Source organism: Falco cherrug, chromosome 6, assembly GCF_023634085.1.
Source record: "Falco cherrug isolate bFalChe1 chromosome 6, bFalChe1.pri, whole genome shotgun sequence".
NCBI classification, from domain to species: domain Eukaryota; kingdom Metazoa; phylum Chordata; class Aves; order Falconiformes; family Falconidae; genus Falco; species Falco cherrug.
Window position 1 is genome coordinate 89,678,085 of NC_073702.1, and position 22,487 is coordinate 89,700,571.

Below are 22,487 nucleotides of genomic sequence, written 5' to 3' on the forward strand. Positions count from 1 at the left end.
GTTGTGGTTGACGCCTGTGGTTGGATGGCCTAAATGGATCTTTCGGGTGGGGGGGTGGGGCAGGCGCTGCTGGTGACAGCGGTGGGGTATTTCCCAGCACAGCCGTCCTCCCTGTCAGAAGGGTCTCTCTGCTGCAGCTGGAAGCAGGAATGGCCCCGAGTCTGCTGCTTCCAGGGCAGCAGTTCCTTCCCTTGGGCCGCAGCTCTCCGAGCGTGGGGCTGGGCTGGCTGAGAAGGGAAACATCAAACACTGCATTTTACTTGCTCCCGCTCCAGCGGTCTTCATTGACCTAGTTTTTAATGCACTTTTCTGATCTGTTTCTAAACTGTTTCTGTAATAGTAGTAAAAATCCAGGTCTGTGAATCCTGGTTAATTTTTTTTACTATGAAAACACAACTTTTATGCCTACATCTTGCTGCTTTCCAGCTAGAAACGTGATTGTCTTTCTGTCATGCCCTGATAGGTTTCAACAGTCTGGGAGGGATTTTAACTCTTAGGAAGGATGGAACTGTTCTGCTCTTCCATTGCTTTTACAGTAACCTTCTAGAATACAGAAGTTAATGTTGCAATAATTAATATACTAAGTTGCACTGCAGTCGGGGCTGGGGGTTTAAGTCTAGAGAAACCTGGGATTACAGCAAGAGAGTGGAAGCTTTAGGTGCCTAATTCCTGCTGAGTTTTCCGAACTCATCACTTGATCTCCCTTTACACCTAGTAGTAATCACGTTATGTATGATCACTGCTGTAAAGTAAACCACATCCATAGGCGTTGAGTTTTGAACCGATACTTAAAATACCTAACCAAGGCATAGCGTTTGGACAGGCGTTGTTGTTGTTGCATGCCCCAGTCATAAACAAACCCTGGCTGTTTTTCTGAGCGCCCTGGGTGGACGGGAGGTTCACATGCTGACCTTGTGTGTTTCCCTGCAGACTGGTTACTTCAGATGTAGCTTTTTACACTGGAAACCTTCAAGCTCTGAAAGGCCTTAACAACTTAGACCTAAACATGGCTGAAATTTGGGAGCAGAAGAGGTGATAATCCACTGGGAGCAGTCACTTGGCTCTGACAACAGACCGACTTTCTTCTAAGCAGCGTAACGACTGTGAGGTGAATACTTAAGACCGGAGTCCAAGAAAGGACACTATTGATAGTCGGGGAAGCTAGGCTCAGAGCGAGCTGCAGGGAGTGATCTTTTCAGTGTCCTTCAGCAAGAAACAAGTGATCAGCTGTCTGTGCAATGTTTTTTCATTCTCTCTGGAAACAGACTCAGGTTTCTTTGGACCAAATCCAAAAGAACACATAGCTGTAACACAGCTGTAGTTGTCTAGAATGCTCTGTATATCTTTATATTAAAAAGATGCTTTGCATTTCTTCTAGTGCAATGAAATTCACATGGTGTCCCACCTTATTTAATGATGGTACAATATAAAAAAACCCTTGCAGTTGGAACTCTGTAGAAAATGTTTTTCTCTATGAAACTATGCTGTTCTAAAATTTATTTTTTTACAGAACTTTATATAAATAAATGTCTTTTGAGTGCTTGCATATAGGATTTGGATTTGTTAGGGAGCAGTCCTGTTTCAGGGCATTTCTCACAGCTGGGCTCTAAACTGCCATCCGAAGGTACGATTCTCTAACAGGTTGTTGGTTCACTGAAGCCATTACCCTGCAGAGCTGGGACACGGTGGTCGTCAGCAGTGACAACGTTAACAGTGGGCTTCCACTGGAATCGCAAAGTAGGGAAAAGGCTGGTGTGGGGACGGTCTCCTGCGGTGCCCAGCCCCGGTGAGGCACGGCCGCTGCCAGCGGGGCCAGGCCAGGGAGCGTGTCAGGACTTACTTTAGCTGGAGCGAGCAGCAGAGACACAGAGCGGTGTGTACAAACTCAGAGGACACAGAAAATGGGGGGGGGGGGAAGAATTCTAGAAGTTTTTAGGCTGCTTATAAAAGGTTGTGCCATTAAGGAAGGTGCGACTGAAATTAATTTATTTCAGAGTTTTTAATACTACCTTTTAAGACTGGACGCTGCCAGTACTAAGTAAAAGTGCCTGTGTATTTCACCTCACACCTCTTTACCTAACCGTAGTCCGAGTGCCTAACCCCGTGACAATGATGTACGATGGAATGGTCTGCAGTGTGTGTGTGTGCCTATGGTTTCTTCAGACAGGCATGCTTTTCTGTTACCGTAACAGCAGATGTCATTAATTGTCAGTCAAAATAAAGCTATAAAATCACAGTTGTTTTTAAAGACCAACTTCTTTAATGATACATACCAGTGTTATACTAAGCTTATAAAATAAAGTTGTCTGCATGTAAATACAAGAAAAACATTAAGAAATCAATAGTGATCAGGACAGGGATTTCGATTCCTGTACAAATTTAGAAATTACTCAGGAGAAGATAAATTAACATACATGGCTGTGACAATATGAACACGGGTGTAGTCAACGTGATCCATTTATTGAAAAAAGGGGGCAGATCAAGGATTAAGATATTAACAGGAGATCCAGTCTTAAATGGGATGTGAAAAAGCAAACACCACACGTGGATACTGAGGCATTTTTCTCAAGTATTAGATTCTTTGGGCGAGTCTGGAACACCAACGATTCCCGCTCTCACAATATGGAAATGGAGGTACTGGCAGCCTTACCCCCGTGTCTTGATGTACAACTGGGACAGGCCATCCCACTGTAGTCCAGGGGGGTTCACGAGGGCTATAGATCGGGAGAGTTGTGAGCACATGAAATACAGGGGTTTTAACAGCCCATTTAGCAGTAATGAAACTTTTGGTTTTCAACTGTGCCTTCATAAAAAGCCACATGAGTAGCTAACCGTGCTGTCCCGCATGTATTGCTTCACAGCTTTATTTCTGCAGTTACAAGCAATTCAAAACTACTAAATGTTAGAGGCAAGCCTCTTAACTTCTTATCAAAGAAGATCTGTCCATCTTACCGCAAGACAAACAGTATTGCACTTCAAGGTTATATTAACTGAGTTACAGAATCTCTTTAAGGACTGAAGCATTACTTACGCACATCCATTGCGCTATGTGTCTGCTTAACAAGATAAGCAAGAGAAATTAATTTTTAAATTAATACTGCAGGGTACTGTGAAGATGACGAAGCATAGGCCCTCTGTGTACTTATATTTCTAATGCTTAAAAGGGTCTTCCATTACGGGGCTGGGGTAGCACAGCCGCCTACAGCACTGACCGTGCCCTCACGCCGACTCAGTGGTCCAGGATCCGAAGGTTGCCGGACACGATTTTGTTCTCTAGTAGAGCTCCAGCTGGGATGTCGATCCTGTCACCGTGATTTGCAATGATGATAACTGTTCCCTGGAGTTACAGGAAAGAAAACAAGTGTTGAGAGACTTTCTATGACCTGCTGACTTGGGATGAGGGAGAGCAGCGTTGTCTGGAGGACCAGTTCGGTGTCAGCTGTAACGGAGCCGGATCCTGGATGCGTTTAGTTGCATTGTTTCTGCATAGACTTCTTTTTTCCCCCCACAACAAAGGTTTTAAACAAGCAATACTGGAAACAGTATAATCACCAGCATAGTAGATACTATCAGTTTACAAGCAGAGCTGATGCCTTATGCGAAGACACACACTTGCTGTAAGCATTCTTACAGTGTCTGCTTGCTTTTAAAGGTGGGAAAATGTTCCCTGCACCGGCGTGGCACAGCGTGGCACAGCTCGCCATCGCAGCTGGGCACAGAGACCTGTGCGTAAGCCTGGCTGCTGCAGCCACCCTGGCACTGATCCGTGTGAGCAGCTACCTGCCCTCGACTATTAACAGGGCCACGAAAATGTTGTTCTTGAGCTCAAGTAAGAACTGGAGAGAAGCTAACTTGCTCAGCCTCAGCATTTACTAATAAATCGAGGACCCCCAGCTGACGGGAAGGGGCTTGTGGCTGCAAGGCCGGCCTGGGAGGGGAGGTGGCAGGTGCTGTACAGCTGAAGGATGGGGGTGTAAGCGTTGTTCTGAACAGCGCCGTGTGGTCTGTGGTGTTCGCAAGGCTCGCAGAGAAACCTCATCTCTCCCTGGGACCGTACAGAGGCAGCTACCGCAGGAACACCCAGCGCTCCTTCGGAAGGGTCGCTCCTCAGCCTTGGCCCCCACGACCCTGGGGCCGGCTAAATCCCTAGGAGTGCCTCCAGGAGCTCGGGGAGCATCCGTTACCAGGGAGCAGAGATCGGTCATGTTTACTGCAGGAGCATCCTAATTACACACTCACCTTTAATGAAACATTCTTCCCAAATGTAACATCACCTGAAACAGTGAGATGATCCAGCTCCAGCATATCTGGAATACTTTCAAACCTCCGCAGGTAATCTTGAACCTTTTGGAGAGAGGAAAGAATAGAGACAGTTTAAAATCCACCTGTGGATTAAAGACAAGTGTGGGAGCTTCCTGAAAACTCCTTTCAGGGACCTTTCAGGAAGCTACATCTGACTTAATACGAGTTGCTACTTTGAAAGCAACGTGGCATTGTCATTTCTTTCAGCAGTAACTACGAGAAGCAGCAAGGGCAGTATCCTGCCAAAGCTGGGTGAGCTCCAGAGCACGCACACAACCCCATTCACCTGCTGTTTCCTCAAGCAACGGGGTAAAAGAGCACCCAACAGCAGTATGACATCATGCACATTACGTAGTTTTATTCTAACAGCCTAGTAGTTATTTACTGGGAGCAAAAGGGAATTCCCAGATGGGCAGAGGCAGATAAACCTCACTTTAACTTATTTATTGCTATGGACTGCTTTTTTATTCAAAGAGGTAAAACCAAACTATAATTATAGGAGTTTACCTTTGTGAAAGAACTTCCCAGTTTCACAAGAGGCACTGTTGGAAATTCACGCTTCTCGCTCATGGTTAGAGATCCAGCATTAAGGCTATACAAATTGGACATCACAAGCAAGAGATCCGACGTCGTCTTAACAGGCAGAAAACGACTACGAGGTACGTTTATCCCCAGAGAGTTCTCAAAACTCTTAATAGCAGCACCAACTGCCGTCTCCAACTGGATAACATTCAAGCCTCCATCCAGAGTCTGGAAGAGAAAACTCAACATGAACACAACCAGCAGGTAAGGGCGCTCCGAACTAGAGCGTAAGTCAGCGCTCTGCATTTACAGACAGGCTGGCTCCTTTTTGAAGGCAGCAGTCCCTGTCTAGTTACCTAGAAACAAACGCTCTTTTGAGTCCGTTTCCTCTAAAACCTTCCTAGCTGATTACCTTTGGGTTAACGATGATCTCCATATCGATAGCGTTTTTCTCTTGCAGCCTTTTAATTGCAGACAGAGCAATCCACAAGTTATTGGTGTTGAATATTTTGAATTTTGACACAGACTTGAATTCATCCACGTGTGCTTTTGGGACCTGAGCTATCTCCACGAGCCTCAGCTTGTTTTCATATTGTGTAAGCGTGCCACCCTGCAAGGGTCGAAAGCAGCAGTTTTAAGTCCTGTTCATGAAATGCCAGAGAAACCCTCCCTCACCCGGACGCGCTGTTTTGTTGGCATTTAAAGTTGAACCGCAGTGAAAACACGTTGCTTGTGTTCAGCTACCAGGTTACTAATTATAGAGCATGTTTGCAGTACAGTCAGAACCGTTGAACGATCGTGTTTCAGTACTCTAAGACAGTTAATTCTTTTAATGAAAGTTGAGAATCTTTTGCAAGTGCTGCTGTGGTCAAAAATCACCTTCAGCAGTACTTTGCTAGGTTACAGAGCAAAATCTAAATTAAATCTTATAGTTTTGTACTTGTGGCACTTACAGGAGAAACAAGCAGTACTTCAGTAACCTGAACTGTATTCCCACCGTGCATTTTGGTGGCTTTGTAAGACCTTAATATCTAATGAATACAGAGAAAAATGGTGTCTCCTTCCCCATCCTCACATTTAAAAGAGCAGAGGCAAAGTACAGTTACGGCACAAATCACTGCATGCCAGAAGTATTTGGTAAGTGCCATAAATACCTGACAAGCTGTCAGACCTGGACTTTGAACGAAGGGGGGCGGGTGGGGCAGGAGCAGGGTGGCAGCCGTGCCAAGCGCCGCGGGCAGCGCACACCTCGGCAGCGCGGCAAGCAGCCTGCGCAGTGTTCAGGCAGCAGATACACAATCGCTGCATCCCAGCCCGCAGTGCTCTGCTTCTGCTATCCTCAAACTCCTCTGTGACAGGCTGGAGGAGCTATGGGGGCTGTGACCCGCACCCTGCGGAAATCACTGGTGTTTTCAGGCATCAGTCAAGCCCAGGCTGTCCTCTGCGGTTGCCCAGAACCTAGATCCAGTTTGTTCCATGAATCAGAACTTCAGAAACTCACTGATTTTGTGCATCTCTGATTAGATCACAGCTGATATGTTAAAGGTGCCTAAAATAGCTATGGGAAGATTTAAAGTCTCTCCTCCATGCTTGAATTCAGACATACAAGAAGCCGAGATCCCCACCAGCACGCCAGACATTCAGACAGACTCACACAACTGTCTCCCTCTTTACCTTCACATCCGCCCTCGTTTTGTTGGTGACTTCCATGACAAATTCACAGCGTTTTCCATTGGGTGGGTTCATAAGGTGGTTAAGAATGTAAAGGTCCACAGTGGCACCCAAGTTATCTATATTGGACACGAAAATGTACTCCTTCCCCTCTCCGATAAGGTTATCCAGCAGACCAGAGTTATAGAAACTGGCATAGATATCTCCATGGCCCGGGGGGTACCAGCACTCCGTATTCTCTCCTGAGTAAGACACGTCCTTGGCTATCGGAAGCAGAGTTTCCTTGTTAATCCTAGGATACCTGGGAAGACAATGGGTTGTGTTAAGTCCTCACTAGTGCTGGACTAGCAAAAAGAAAAACACAATACAATAGTAAAGGTGCAACTGCACGTGCTTTTTCACACAGCTTTTGGAAGTAATGCCTCCTAGACGGGCATAAATTCCCTGAATTGAAAGACCCATCTACATACTGAGCTACTGCTGGGAAGCTACAGCATGCAATCTCTCAGTGAAGGATGTACAGCCATAGCTCTCGGACCATGCTGTAAACCAGCTTTCCTCGGACAGGCAGGTTCGGAGCATGCCAAGCGTGCCTCGGACATCATGAACCACTCAGTCTGTTCTTGGTAAGGAAGCCCACGTTCTCCCGCCCTCCCGAGCCCAGGGACCCCAAAGGCAAGTTCAGGAATGAAGTGGCCAGCACCCAGCACACCATTATTCACACATTTCTTAGAAACTGCATCCCACACGCCCCCCTCTCCCCAGTTCTAATACATTGCCCTTGACCCTGCTTAACACCTTGATGTTTCGGTCTTTCAAAGAGCCCCAAAACAGAGACTGAACATGGGTACAGAAGACACTGTTGCTACCTCAGTGTCTCCAACTAAAACCTCACAGCACTGGAATATGGAGAAATGCAAGCTAGTTTTTCCTTTCACCCCAAGTGGAGAAGTGGCTTGATACCTGCTTTGATTAAAAGTATATATCTTCACACGGCTGTGACTGTATTTCTGCAAGATTTTCTTTGTGTCATCATCAGTGTTGAAAGAATTCATGAGAACAAGAGGAACATCGGTGTTGTAGGATTTGTTTAAATGCTGAGATGGGAAAGAAACGGTAAATTCAGCATGTATTATTAGCTTTAACTCCCAACACCTAAAGATCTGGGAGAAAGACATTAGATAAAAATGACTGGAAATAATAAATGCTGAGATAGAAGAGAGATGTGCTTATGTTGAGAGAAAAGACAATAAATAGGTAAAGGAAAACAAATCCCTGTAAGTAGTAAAGATACGGTCCACATTAATTAATGTATAATTAATCATTATTAAATCTGCATCAAGACTGAAAATTTGAAAAGCATGACACCACAAAATAATTATTTTAAATTTTAGCCTACTGTTGATGCCAAAAGGCATGTTTTCCTTCAAATTACTGAAGGCTGTCAGGGTGAAGTTTGAAAACCTTCTCTGGTAAGCACTTTCGAGCCGCCTTGGCAGGCTGTGAAATGGACTATAGTCCCAGGAATACATAACAAATGACATGTCACCACGTTAATAATTCGAGAATCTATAGAATGGAGCTGAAATACACAAAAGCCCATGTGCACAGCAGAGCACAGGCAAAAATCAGAAAACACGATGGCATTCCACGACAAATCGAGTGCAGAAATCAAAAGATATTTCAGTGAGTTCTAAGCTTTGTGCATCAGATCATCCTCATCCACTGTGGAGTGTCTGGGATTGTTACCCTCTGGTGGAGTTTGAGACTTCCACAGTGACACTTCTGAGAAAGCGCCCGCAACACCAAAGGATTAGGACTGCATTAGGTGGATAGAAATTTCAGTCTGCTATAGAACTGTCTAACAGATAGGGCAGAGTCACTCCAAACAGCCCCCACACTGAGGCAAAAATTGTTGGAGCTCCAGAAACTCTGGAACAGGCACACCCAATTTCCTACTCTGATGACCATCTTAATTATATGCTGTAAGAGAAATATTCTGCATTAAAAACATCAGCTGAAATGTCCTCTCTCAACACCAGCAGCTGTTATTTTATTTTACTTTTTTTTCTTCAGCAGAAAATGCCAGCAATCACTTCCAGCATGAGTTTTAATTTGACAAGGAGCTTGGAGCTGCTCGGAAGGACTTTGTTCTAATGCACGTTAAAAAAGCTTTTAAAAATCTAAACTTAAACTTGCAGCTGGAGGAGTTCAGAGACGAGCCCAGGAGTTAGCCGTGCCATGCCAGCTCCAATTTGATTGCTCGTGTTTCTGGACACCATCACCACCGTCCGGGTTGGTGTGCACAGGCTGGATTACACTTGTGCTAACGTGTGGAGTGGACCACCAATTGCTTCAACCCTTTCATGCCTATTCTTTCCAAATTCTCCACTCCAGACCTGCCTTCCCTCTCTTCTTCCTTTTGGCAAGTCTCCACTGTGATGTCTCCGAAAGGGTCACACAGGAGAGGCTCAGGGTGCTTCCTCCAGCATAGAAAGAAAAGCCCATCAGAAGTTACCTCAATCTGCTGAACCGTCAGATCCAAGAAGGTGTTCTCGTTCCGCACCCCGATAAGACTTTTGGGGCCTTTACAACCCATGCTTGTGCCCAAGCCACCATTTAGTTTCACAACAACCAGCTTGTTCAAGACAGAAGCGATGTTATCGGGCAGCCCTCTGGCCTTTATCTTCTCATAGGGCTGGATCTGTAAAAACAAACAAAAAACCCCAGCAGTCAGATATTTGGAAGGGAATTGCTTTCTCTTACAAATCTTCAAAACTCAAGATTTGGCAATAGCACCCACGCTTATTTATGTGATTTATGACACTAAAGAACATTTGCAGAACTGAGTCTACAGTAATCTGATTTGTTACAATACAAATAACTGAATTTGTTACTACAATAACCTCTTTTCTTGAGAATTTCTATAGACTTTGTGACACCAGTCACAATCGGCTCCATCCAGACGAAGAGCTGTCTCTGCTCCTCCAGGCAGGGGGAACTGACTCAATGGTGAAGGCAGTTAACGAAGAAGTCAGGCCAGTTACATCACTTACCACGACTCTCTCCTCTCACCCTGCTGAAGGAGAGGGGGTCTCCTTGTGAGCCACCCAGCGCTCCTCCCCAGTAAGGTGACCTCCTTCAGTCAGGCCCCAGTTTAAGGACACAGGCCCTGCATGCAGGACACGAAACTTTTTCCCCCCCTAAGCAGCTTAAACTTGCAGCAGATTATTATTTTTTAATGTATATATATTTTGCTCTGAGGTTATCAGAGGCAACATTCTTGGCAAAAGGTTGGTTCTTTGGCTCAGTCTAAACCAATTTTTATTCCAACTACTAGTCCAATTTAATAATTCCTCTCTCCCAATAATGTGCTACAAAGTGGAAGAAAGCTCCTAGTTCTTATCCCACAATTTTCAGGATGTGTTCATCCAGCTCACATTAAGCCTTGCAGAAGTCTTCCACCTTGCTGACAGCTACACCCTACAGGTTTGCAAACAGAGCATGGGCTGCACTAGGGGCTAGTGATGGAGAGCAAAATCAGGTTTGTAATGACAGCATGCCTTGCATTAGGCATTGCTTGTCCCCTCATCCAGAGCACCCAAATCAAAGAAACAAAGGTAACAATGCAAGAGTCATGTGAAAACTGTTAGAGCAAAATCAATACAGTTATCCTTTAGCCTGTCCTTCTAGAGATTTTCTTTTCAAGAAAAGCCTTGGTGTTTCAGTGCTGTGTGTATTCTAGCAGCAGGAAAATGATTTTCGTTCAGATAAGGGGTGTGTAAGATCCACAGCTGATTTCCAAAAACAAATACGTACAGAGTAGTTTCCAGAAATGTGTTTGCTTTGGGCAAGTCAGGCTGAGGTTCAAATGGAAATTCACACTACACTGGAACAAGAGTCATATTTCTTACTCAGATGTGCGGGGGTAGAGAGCAGAGTTTGCGCAACTCCAGCATTCCGGTATGCCACAGGCAGTAGATTAGAGCAGATCCCTCACATTAGGGAAATTCTGCCTTACAGGATCCGGAAAGCTTACGGTATATATTTAAAGATAAGATCGCTCCATGTGCAGTTAGCATGGCTCAGGCAATAGCGCAATCACTGCCATTTCACACAGGACATACGCAGGAACTTCTGAAGTTCCTAGAACATTTCAGGAACAGAACCGTGCAAAAAGCAGAATCTTGCTGTGTTTTGTCAGCAATAGAGATTGTGTTCAGGCTGGGCAGGCACCTTGAACAACCACCATTCTTCTCATTAACAAAGAGGTGATAAACACTGATTTTAACGTGCTGAAGGTACATCAGAAAGCTTAATGAACAATTCACTACCAGCAGGATCTACAGAGATGTATTCAAGAGATTTACTGCTTCCCATCCACTCCAAGGTCAGTAATGCTCTGTATTAGACTGCAAACAGATTTAAAACATTCAGGTTTGAGCTTCAGCTGGGCCAGATGCGAGTCACACCCACAATGTTCAGACAGTCTGAACAGCCAAAAAATGATTTCAACTTTCAAGTCTCGCTGTGTTCTTCTTGCATCACTCAAAATACGGCTCTCCAAAAAGACAACAGTCTGCCACTCAGTCAGGGCCAGGCTGCCTCAAAATCAGTTGCTTCTGCTGAAGTGCCAACTACCTTTTCATGCCTTCACTATCATGCCTGAAACTAGCTTATGCAGAAAGCTCAGAGTGAAATCCTGATGAAGTTAAATGGTTCCATCCAGGCCCTCCATCGAGGACTTTGTCCAGTGGATGTTCAGCTACAACACAAAACTTGTAACTCAGCCTTGCTAAATATTTCAGTTTTTTCTGGCAGAGGCACTGGAAATGACAACTTGGCAACGAAGCCCTGGGTCTTGAAGGGTCCTTCATTCAGAGAATAACACATGTCAAGATCTCAAATCTGAGCAGGATTGTTGCAGCATCAGGACTGCTGGATGCCAGCGCTACCGTCTAGCAGTTCCAGTCACGTGTAGGCACTAATATCCAGAATCGCCTCATCACCTATGAGCGTACATACCAGCGTGAAGAAGTGCTCCGCAGTAATAAAAATCAAACCTCGCTCTAAGGGTTTGGAGCAGTGGACTTGACAAGTGCGTGCTGATGGGGAAATACTTCAGGAACAGAAACAGGCAGGGGTGATGTGCCTTACAGATGCATGACTACAGCGTTACTCATTTGAGACACATCTCAAAACTGTCGTTTGGAATTCTTCTGAGATGACATATCTCACTGCTTCTGGTTTTGCAGACAATGTCACAGAAGTGACTTTTCAGAACAGTTTGCATGAGGCAACGTTGGGAGTTTGACTAACAGATTTCAGAAGCATACTCCTACTGCAAGGAGGTTTGCAAGCGTTTGTCAGAGACAGACAAAGTGAGCATCAGGGCTGTCATCGTGGGTAGACTGGGAAGGAATACACCCATATTAGTCAGTTTGTACTTACAGAACAACAAGGAAAGACTCAGCACCAACGGACGGTTTTAGAAACGGCACCAAGTGAACCCTGAAAAGCTGTTTCCGGAGTTGAAGGTTAGGAAGACATTTTGCTCTTGAGGAAGAGCGTGACATTCATTTCTTTCCTTCACGATGCAGTTCACTGCGATGACAACCTGAGCTGCAGACAAGAATCAGGCCACTGGGGGAAAAAACCTTCCAACAAGCAAGCTCCTCTCACAACTCGCGTTGTTTTGGATGCTCTCTTCACTTCCTAGATGAGGTTTTGTATTGCTGTTCCGAGGTTAACTTGATCACTTTGGTTCTCTCTGAGGCCTCCCAGCAGGGTGTTGCTATTGCTTCCAATTCAAACAAACAGATCACTGCAATCTACATCAACAGGGTTAAATTACACTTGCCGTGTCTACATGCTTTACCACCTCTCTTTGTTAACCGGCACTCTGACTAAGTATACCTTCTCTGAAAACTGTAACCGTAACGGTCCTAACTATGCTAGGTATCGCTGTAAGCCTTTGGACGTATGGAAGCAAAGCATCAGGAAGGAAAAAACAAGACAGAGGTTTACCAATACGGCACGAAATGGGTTCAATCTTCTGATATTGGAGTCTGGAGCTTACAAGTTGTTGGCCATTGGTATTAGCTGTTGCACTGAAAACACGGAGGTCAGTGATGACATCTCCCATTGGAGAGAAAAATGAAGGAGTATTACAGAACAATAATTTCTGTTTCAGTGTACTCACAGGAGCCTTTACTTGTCAGTAAATGCTTCAGGGAAGAACAGAAAGTTACATTCAAAGAACAAGTACAGCGGATAACACGTTAGAAGACCCAAAGAAGTCTGATCAGAAATTCTGTTCCTGCATAGCACACTCCCATGGCACTGGGCAAAAGCCTGAAACACCTTTCCAACCTAATCTGAAAGTCAGAAGTAGCTTACGTAAAATAGAAAATTAAAAGACAAAGCCTATAAATGCAATAAACTATTAATGAACTTGTTAAGCTGTTAATAAAAAAAACCAAACCACCTCAACGACCCCACGCTTTGGCACATTTGAGTGTTTTTATTTTATTTATAGATACATACACACACACATATGTCTGTATGTATATACATACACACACACATATATACCTAGACAGATCCTTTGAACTCTGCTAGGTACCAGCTGAAGATTACACTTGCCAGAATTCTCAGTGCTTTGGACTGATCAAGCAGCAAACCAATTCTCCAAAACAATCACAGGCAAATAAATTCACACCGGGGAGAGGAAGTCAATGTTTTCTAGGCTATGATCCTTGTAGTGTGGGATTCTCAAAAGCAGCTGAGCACCCCACCTCCATCACCACCTCCTCGTAAAACAAGGTCGTCCATACAGGCAGTTATAAATCAGTTCCAAGATTACCAACTTTCCCAACAAGTCTTGTGTGTACCAACCTCTGTGCTGGTCTAACAAGACCAGGAGGGGAGTGCACTGTGAGGTTTTATAGCTAGGAAAAAAAAACCAACTAGAACTGAAGCACTCAATCTGTGTATACTCACAGATGGATACTTGTCCCAAAGAACTCAGTACTGCAGTCTTTATTCTGAAGCTCTTCTAAAATGATCACTCTTACACCCTCTAAAAGCTCATACTGTTTTCACCTATACTAGCTAGACTAGTAATTCTGGTCTTCAGGACATCAACTTATATCTAGTAATTCCACAAGTCATACCCCTCAGCAAAGAATAATTTGGGAGAAGTTGCCCTGCAGGTCACTTGAAAAGGGTTTCATGTAAGACATTTCGCTTTCCACAGTACGTCCTCTACATGACTGACATATTAAAGGAGGTGGAAGCAGGATGAATACAAGCAGTGTTTGAGAAGGGTAGGGAGATGGAACTCTTATGGTAAGGAAAAAAAAGAAAAGAAAAATGAAGTTGAGCTTGCTCTCAGTTTTTGAGCATCCTCAACCCACCTCCGGTCAGATAAGGAAGCCTTAAGTATCATCCAAGTAATCCTAAAGAAAGAGATACTTACTATGAAGTAAAGAAGGCATGGAAGGAAGTTAGTTTGTGGTTATTTTTCCCTAGCTTGCTTTTGTGACATTTACCAAGTGCGATTATTTATTTGGAGTTCATGCTAGGAAGCAAAATTTCATTTAAAATGATGCATGCATCTCACCTGACCCAAAGTGACTTGATTTTGCAGGATTCTCACTTTCTCTCTCTCTGTAAAAGCTGCAACATGGCTAAGGGGCACATTCAAGAACCAGGCAGGCAGGGCCATAAGGAAGCCGAGCGATACTCATTCTGATCTTGCCCACCCCTTCCCACCCTCTGTGACCTTAAGTTAGACCTTTGTCAAAGTTCTCTTTTAAGCACCCTGCCATGCCTGGGAATCTCCCATCGGTCTCTTTCAGTGTCTTACCATAATCCTCCCATTTGACATTTGCTCCTGATGTCCTACCCGGTAATTTTCAGTCCTTTACAGAACTTGAAAGTTTTTCCATTGCAGGCGTGCAAAACTTTAAAAACAGACAATAGCTCTCCCTCTCCACAAAGCAGCCCATTCAGTCGCATCAAATTGCTGTCATTTAATCCCAGGCTTTATCTTGACACAGGGAACAGGTTATTTCTTTCATTGTTCCAACTACCTTTTTACATATTTAACAGGCTTATCACTCCCCAGAGTCTCACCCCCTCTAGACTAAAAGCAATCCCCTTTTCTTCAGCCTTCCTTATAAGTCATGTTATCTAGAACTCCAGTTTCTCCCCCGGCCTCTTTACTGAAGGTAGATTTTTATCCCCAAAGCAACACTTCATTCAGTGTTACAGTACAGAAGAGAGAGACATCACATGTTTTTGAAGTTAAAAGAAAACACTCAACCTTGGAAAAACCCTAGACTTGCTCTAAAACAGCATCATTCTTCCAACGCTTTAGAGAGCAGCACTGCATCTGTTCTGGAAGTAACTGGACAGCCTGCCTTTCAGTTGGAAACAGAGCCTCGATTGAATCACCACAGAGAGGCTAACAGGAACCACAAACGTGTGAGGACACAGAAGTCCTGCAATATGCCAAGATCACTACACTGGGAAATGCAAGAATTCGTACCACAACTACACCGTTAGATACACAAGAGTCAAAAGACAGCCTAAGGCCACAGATGAATCAATAGAATGAGGTTAGGTTTAATAGCAAGTATTTATTTCAGTACTAAACAGTGCTGAAAAAAATATTCAGCGCTTTTTCAGCAGCAGCTCAAGTGGCAGGTTATAAGTTACAACAACATAGATGACATTAGATGAAAATTACGCCCCCTCAGCCCCCCCTCAGTCAACTACTCAGATCCCTCGTTTTTACTGAGCTGCTGCAGGTTACAGAAGTTGCTAAATGAGCTATGCAACACAGCCCACTTGCCATATGTCCATTTCAAATTATTCAGCGGAACGGATTGCGGAAAACAGTCTCATCTGAGACACGCAACCTTCTTTCACAGGCAGGAGGGAAATGGGAACAACAAGGGCCCTCCCTCCCCTCTAACACAAGCTACCGTGGACTCCAGAGAAGGTACCAAATGGTAAGATGGAATCTGTCCCACTTTGCTGCCCTGCTCAAAGGCAGCTAACAAAACACCACCAAAGAACCTGACACATATGTTAAGAACCTGACACAATGCTGAGGAACACTACAACATATGTGTCAATAAATAATTTTTTTCCAGTTAGAACCCAAAGTGCTGTCCTACGTGATTTTATGAAACCATGGCACAGATATCCATTCTGTGGGCAACTACATCATTTACTACAAGCAGCAATTATCAGTTCTATGTTCCTTCCAAGCTGTCGCTTCATTGGAACTTACCGAATCCTCTGGAGGTCTCTGAATCTTCCCCCAGTCCACAGATGGTCCCTTTTCTTGCAGGAATCTATGAAATAGCTTCTTAAATCCTTCCAGGTCCTTTTTAGTGTGCTACCAAGAAGAAATGCATTAGTTAAGGCTGACGTTTAATGCATGCCTATTCAATCACAGACACATTTCTACAGACTTGATGTACAGTCTATTCACAAGAGTAATTTTATCAGCACTGACACGCTAAAATTTAAGTAAAATTCTAAAAGGCACCAAAAGCCCATTTCCACTAAAAGCTCAAAGGTGCAAAACCAACTCGGATACCTAAAAGACAAGTCTTTATAGTCAAAACCACAACCATCAGAATTTGGCCCAGTCTTTATGGTAACAGCTTTACCCTCCCCTTCTGTAATCCATTAAAGATTACATAAAACCTTTAATAACTAAAGATGATTAAACACTTCATAATAACTCTTGTCACCCAGTTTATATGGAACTGAAAGTCTCCTACTGACATTGTATCCAGGCTACTCTTCCACACAGGATCAGAGCACATCCTAAAAATAAAGATCATGGTATTCTGTGATTTGTTTCCCTGTATAGTATTTGCCTCAGTTTCCTGCATCTAACTTCTCATGCTCTGATCGAGTCAAACATCATGCTCCTTACCTCTAGCTCATTTGAAGTTGCAGTTGCAAGTATCTTATCAAGTTCTACTTTCATTGAATACTCCAGCTCTTGTCGAATGACTTCCTGAAACTGTGACGAGCCAGCTTGAGACATTGCTTTGCTGAAATCTTAAATAAAAATAAACACAGGGGTTAAAGGAAAAAGAAGAAACCTAGCTTATTTAGACTACAAATAGTCTTCAATTTTCTTCTAAAAACTAATAAACTCCTATAATCTAGTCTCATTTTATTACTGTGCTAGCACTCCAGGAACCTTAAGTTTTTATTCTTGGTGACTTGGGAGAAGAGACCTTAAACTGGGGCCAAAGCACAACTACCCTTCTCTCAAAACTCAAAAAACCCCAAACCAACGATACATCTCAAGAAGTGTCCAAAAATCCACAGCAGGATGCTTTTTTGCTAGAGGGCCAAAGAATTCATATCCTACCGCATCAACATACTTTAGCAAGTAGAAGTGTGAAAAAGCTTCTCACTAAAAAATTTCTTTTATGTAGAACATTGTGATTGAGGGTATCCTTCTGTTCACACAAGCAAATAAAAACATATGTTTTCATTATTTATACAGTGCTTTTTCACACAATTTTTAGTTTGTTCCAGTAAATATTCCCTTACTTTATCACATGAGTATTTTCACACTACAGCATGCATTTCAGTTACTAAGCAACCTAGAAAATTAGTCTGTCTATCACTTCAGCATTTGTTTTGCTTTTGAAAGTGATAAGCTCCATAAATGTGAAAAAGAGTAAATACACAAATGTTCTACACAGTAAAGTCCACATCGCAGGAAGAAACGGGAGATAACATGACTTTATTCTCCAGCAGAAAGCACTTGAAGGGAGCGTGTTCTCAAAAGACATTCTGAGTATGTTCTCTAAAGACCTCAGTTAATTTAATTTCTGCCAAATCCCTTGAGTAATCATTTCTCTTAACACAGAGAGTGATGTACTGCCAAATATAGCTGGATTTTAGAAACACTCTGAATACTAGTGCAAAAAGGGACAGGAGGAAACTTTGCAAGTGAACAGAGCAATGCTGCCAGAAAATACTGTTAGAAGAGGAACCTGCGTTTGAAGTTTACTTATTTAGAACACGCACTAAAAGGCTATTCTATTGAGAATGTCTAAGAAAGCCAATGGCAGTGCATTTTAATACAATTTTTTTTTTTAAGCAAAGTATTCCACAGCCTCAGACTCAGTGACAGTATCTAATCCTTGCTTTGAAGCCCACAGAAGCCATTTTCCTGACTGCACTGTTTTGCAGGTAGGGGAGGGGAAAAAAAAAAAAAAAAAAAAAAAAAAAAAAAGGCAAGTGCTGCAGTGCACATACTGTGTGTGGTGCAACACGGGGAACGCCAGCTCAAGATGAACAGTACAGTGAACAATAGGTTCTCTTTTTTAATCAAATGCTTCATTTAGTAGTAAAAGCAGATAACGGTTGAAAGCCTGTTAGGCGTATCTTTCCAGGTCAAATATGTAAAAACACAGACAGCTCTTCATTAGGAAGCGCCTCCTCCTACAGAAAAAGGAGGAGGTCTATACCAGCTTAATACTTCCCTACCGAACTGCTACACGTACGGTCTTATCATTCGCACATTCTGGGTGGATGCATACCAAAACACTGTTTAAACTTCCAGAGAAACAACTGCTAGGAGCTACTTTCATATGTTTGCAATCCTCCCTGCAACATGTTGTAATACAGGACTTCTGTTACAGCAACAACAGTGGCCATTTCTCACAGTTCATCAGCCTGTAAAACAGCTGAACCTCCCCATATGATGCAACGTGTTTCAGAAGAAACTCTGCAAATACCAAGTATTCAACAGAGACCTTCATTCGTGCCGTGGAAACGCCGGGGCTGAGGAAGGCAGCGCCAGCTAGGCACTTTCCCAGGCTGCCATGGAAGTAGGAAAATCTTGTTTGCTCCTATCAGCCCAAAGACTTGTATGTACCAGATAAAAGCATTTAGAAATTTAAGTAACATCACAAACAAATCAAAAGAAAAAGGCACCATAAAAGTAAATGCATGATAATGTCCTAGTTTGTGGGGTTTTTTTTAAATAATACTATAAATTCTCCACAACTTAATGAGCAAATGCTAAACACATGTGATCACCAATGTCCTCGCAGAGAAGCAAAGCAAACCTGTTGCTTTTTCCAAACGCCAAGTGTCAAGCACACAGACCAGCCAGCTAGATGGGACATTTCTTACCAAAACGCAGACCGCCTAAGCCATCAGTGCTGTCAGCTGCATCTTGCATTGGCAACACAGAATATTTAGGCTTCACATCGACCATTTAACAACTGCTGCAACCACTCGGTCTCATCGAGATTCAACATGCCAGGGCATGGTTGCTCAAGGAGAGCATTATTAGTGCTATTAGCACTATTACTATTTTGGGGAAAGGAAGGACATGGCTGGAGTCCATAAAAACATGTGTTTGCCTGGTGCAGGAAAAGCATCTATTCTGCATACCTAAGAATTTGGATACTGTTACTAAGCAGCCAAGGGAAATAACAACTCAAAAGATTGTCTGCTTTTAACATGCCACTGCAAGGCAGAGGCTTTTAAGCATTTCTCTTAAGAGACGTCCACCAGGATTCGGACTGGTCGGGGACCTACAGCACTCTCTAAAGGCTCCCCAAAGCCAGACAACAGCAGCAGCATCACTGCATCCACTCCAAACCAACAAACTCTGTACTGGTTGTTCCCAAGTTGCTGCCCCTCGGGGGTTTTGGGAAGAAGCTGGTATTTATGCACGTCAGCCTACCACCAGCAGAAAGACAACTGCAGCCCTTTAACATGAGCTGCTGTTAAATTTAACAGCCCGGGTGAAGGTTGATTTCCCTGTTCCCCTAGCAGCAATGAGGAAGTAGAAAGGCCAGCGTGACCATGTATCTGAAAGCAGTTATTTCCTACAGGCAAGTAAAATTTCCAAAGGCTATAATGAAAAGCAGTTATTGTGCCTCTAAAAATCACATGAGAGGCAGGGGTGTTGGATAATTGCAGGAAGAGATTTCCATGGTTTGTGCAGCCATAAACTCCCAAATTATTTTTTAAAAAGAAATGCCTCTTCCAAGCTGTTTTGCAACCAGCGCCTCAGATTCCAGCCTAAGTCCACTTTTATGGGACCAGTATTCTTGAATGCACATCTGAAGGAAGAAAAGGGTGGGATAAGGTAGTGGAAGACTCTTGGGGAACCGGCCCACGCAGGAAATTAGCACAGAACAGAAGCGCATGACTAAACAGCTACGTTTCAGAAAACACTCTGCTTTGCAAAAATGACCACCCAGGATATCTTACTTTAATGTCATCCATAGAAAGTACTTCCTTAAGTAGCGGAGAAAGGACAACTCTTTAATGGAGTTTGCAGTGGTGTCTGACGCGTGGAGATTTTCACTCAAGCCCTCCTGCCCCCACTGTTATTTCTAGCATGCTTTTGTGCTCTGCTTTCACTGCTAACGTGCCCCCTGCCCTCGCAGCATGAACTACAGCATAGGGCAGAGTACTTGCAGGTTTATGATACATAACTTTATAACAAACATACAAAAAACCAAAATATGACAAATCAGATTAATAAAAAAGTCTTCGTACACTATCAGAATCAAAATAAGAGACAGAAGCCCTCAGGAAAACTGCATGAGAACAGAAGAGCAGTGACCCTTACGCAGGGACTTCCATGTGCTTCCTTTCTGGCCATCCCTCCTCTTATTCCACATTAAAAGCAGTTAATGTGTTAAGATCTATTAGTTTGGTTCATTAATTCACTCAGAAGACAGCTTCACTGCCTTGGTACTCGGTACATAAGGACCCAGTACAGGAGGGAGTCATGGGACAAGTCAAGCAAGAAGTCCCCTCTCTCATGAAAAAAATGGAAATCTTTTGGGCTAAGGGTTATGAACTGCAGCTACCTTCACAATCCCAGTAAGTATACAGAAAGACCTACAGCAGAAAGTTATTCAGATCCCCTTGGAGCCAGACTACTTGCATAAAAATCTAGAAGGGTAGCCAGTAAGTTAAAAGCATGCAGCTGAACTTTAAACACTCCATCCTTGAACTCTGTGCTGAGGGTACAGGCTGAATGCCTCAACTTCCACCAACTCCGCGGAAAGTTCAAGGCAATTTTTATCCCTGACGAGCACAAAACCCACTCTTTAAATACCTATACTATAATGTGCAACGCTAATAAATATTACTTCGTTTGATTTCTAAAATGGAACATACCCACTCAGCCTTTAGGAACGTTTTTCTCTTCCTACTACTAGAGGCAAAATCTGTCAACATACATTGGACTGAAGCATACATGAAGTGAAACCTCTGCGCTCGCTCTCTCCTTAGTGGAACGAATGAGCATGTCAGCCTGTGCCAACGCACAAGTTTGCAACCTAGGAAGCCGTTCTTGCCAGCTGCATGCACCAGGAGTTCAGGTGTTATGGTCAGACACAGCTGGGTTTCTCAGTCTGAACAGCTGATCCTCATGCTAAAAGTATCACTTGACACTGGCAACATGTTTTAGTATGATCGGCGTGATAAGAGTACTTTAAATGACAGACAATTTTTTAAAAGCTTTTAGGATCGTCAAATCTTTGGTAATATTTTAAAAACTGGTTATGATCTTTACATAGGTTTCTTCAGCTTTCAGTTTCATAAACAATATCACTTGCATGCAAGATGGCTACCTTCAGCAGAAGGCTGAGGTAAGCCAATACCATTTGAAAAGAACAATTCTGAATGTATTTTTGTAAGTATTTTCACAGCAAGAAGGGGATTATCTAGGCAACTTTCAGAGCAGCCTGCCGAGCAGCATGGCTGTAATACTTCCCTCCTTCAGCTCTCTGCATTTCGCCCAGGTGCCACAGGGCATTTGCAGACAGCTGATGCATTTACACAGCAAGTGTTGTGCAGTCCTACACATCCACGGGATGAGCGGCAGGCTTTCCCAAAGCCCGCCAAGGCCCTCGGTTGCCTGCAACGTCCAAGTTGACACAGCGAAAGACCTATTCGTGTTCTTCCTACAGGCAGCATCACGTTTGTCGATAGGCCTGCAGGGATTTACACTGAGGAAACCTACAGACACGGATTTCATTACAAAAAGCACACACACACACACACACACACGCACCATTAGGAATACCGGATAGGAGAGAAAGAAAATTGCCACGGCAATGCACCAAAGTCGTTTTTCTTCCCAAAATGACCTCTTGTGGGCTGGTTCCCTGTTTTGCAATAAAGGAATCTGAAACTCAGACCACGTACGCATACGCTCACACATGCGGAGAGTAAAGGAAAGCGGCGGGAGCCCACCGGCATCGGAAAACGCCAAAATACACTCAAGACTCTGAAAAAAAGTGAAGACGTTCGACCTCAGCGCTCTTCCTCCCCCAACTTCAACAGACGGCTTTAGCGGAGAGGGGAGATCTGCGCTTACAGGATCGCCCTGTAGACTCCAGATCCCGCCTGGATCCCTCCAGCCGTGGGGAGAAGCCCCGGCGCTACAGCCGCCCGGTTTCCCCGGTTCCCCCGTGCGGCCGGCAGCCGAGCCCCGGGAGCGCGGTGGGGGCCCCGGGAGCGCGCTGGGAGCCCCGGCACACTGCGCCTCGGGTGCCGGCGGGGCGCCTGCACCCACCGCTGCGCCGGGGAGAGGGAAAACGGGGGGATCATAAAAAAGGCAGCGCGTACACACACAAGCGGAGCGTACGCACATCTGAAGGGGAAAAAATACAATTCTAGAACGCACGTCAAGCTTACCTTTCGCAAAGGACGACATTTTGGCTGCTTAATAAAACACACACTTTGCGCGTACAGACGCGGCGCGGCTGGAGCGCGGGGCTGGGGGCCGCCTCCCCGCGCCCCTGCGGAGCGAGGCCCGGCGGAGCGGCTGCGCGGCGGCAGCGAGCGGCGGCCCCGGCCCCTGGGAGCTGCCCGCCCGCCGCGCCTGGCCCCTCAGCCCAGCGGTGCCTCCCGGGCCGGCGGGCGGCAGGCAAACCCCCAGGAATTTAAATTTCATCAATGAA

At 44.3% G+C, this 22,487-nt stretch overlaps 2 protein-coding genes across 6 annotated transcripts in view; one reads left to right on the plus strand and one right to left on the minus strand.

Annotated features, from left to right (window-relative positions):
* VPS54 (VPS54 subunit of GARP complex) overlaps positions 1–2,236 on the plus strand; it is a 53,507-nt gene extending 51,271 nt beyond the window's left edge. For all 5 annotated transcript variants that reach the window (XM_055713163.1, XM_055713167.1, XM_055713165.1 and 2 more), the window contains one exon: positions 931–2,236. In XM_055713163.1, coding sequence (XP_055569138.1) covers positions 931–1,036 — 106 coding nt within the window. In that variant the 3' untranslated portion in view covers positions 1,037–2,236. The remainder of the gene's footprint in view (positions 1–930) is intronic.
* Position 2,237: 1 nt separating this feature from the next.
* Positions 2,238–22,487, minus strand: UGP2 (UDP-glucose pyrophosphorylase 2). The gene is made up of 10 exons (XM_055713168.1): positions 22,222–22,487; positions 16,457–16,584; positions 15,800–15,907; positions 9,014–9,199; positions 7,459–7,592; positions 6,499–6,796; positions 5,237–5,434; positions 4,810–5,052; positions 4,240–4,344; positions 2,238–3,337 (listed from the first exon to the last, which is right to left on the minus strand). Exons 1-10 carry the CDS (start codon positions 22,238–22,240, stop codon positions 3,230–3,232), a joined length of 1,527 nt encoding a protein of 508 aa, XP_055569143.1. The 5' UTR covers positions 22,241–22,487; the 3' UTR covers positions 2,238–3,229.

What these genes read in the sequence shown, in the direction of transcription:
- UGP2 (XM_055713168.1), bottom strand. An exon ending in CAACTTCAAATGAGCTAGAG is followed by an intron (nt 15,908 to 16,456) that starts GTAAGGAGCATG and finishes TCTTCTTGGTAG; the next exon opens with CACACTAAAAAGGACCTGGA. An exon ending in AGATCATCGTTAACCCAAAG is followed by an intron (nt 5,053 to 5,236) that starts GTAATCAGCTAG and finishes TTTCTCTTCCAG; the next exon opens with ACTCTGGATGGAGGCTTGAA.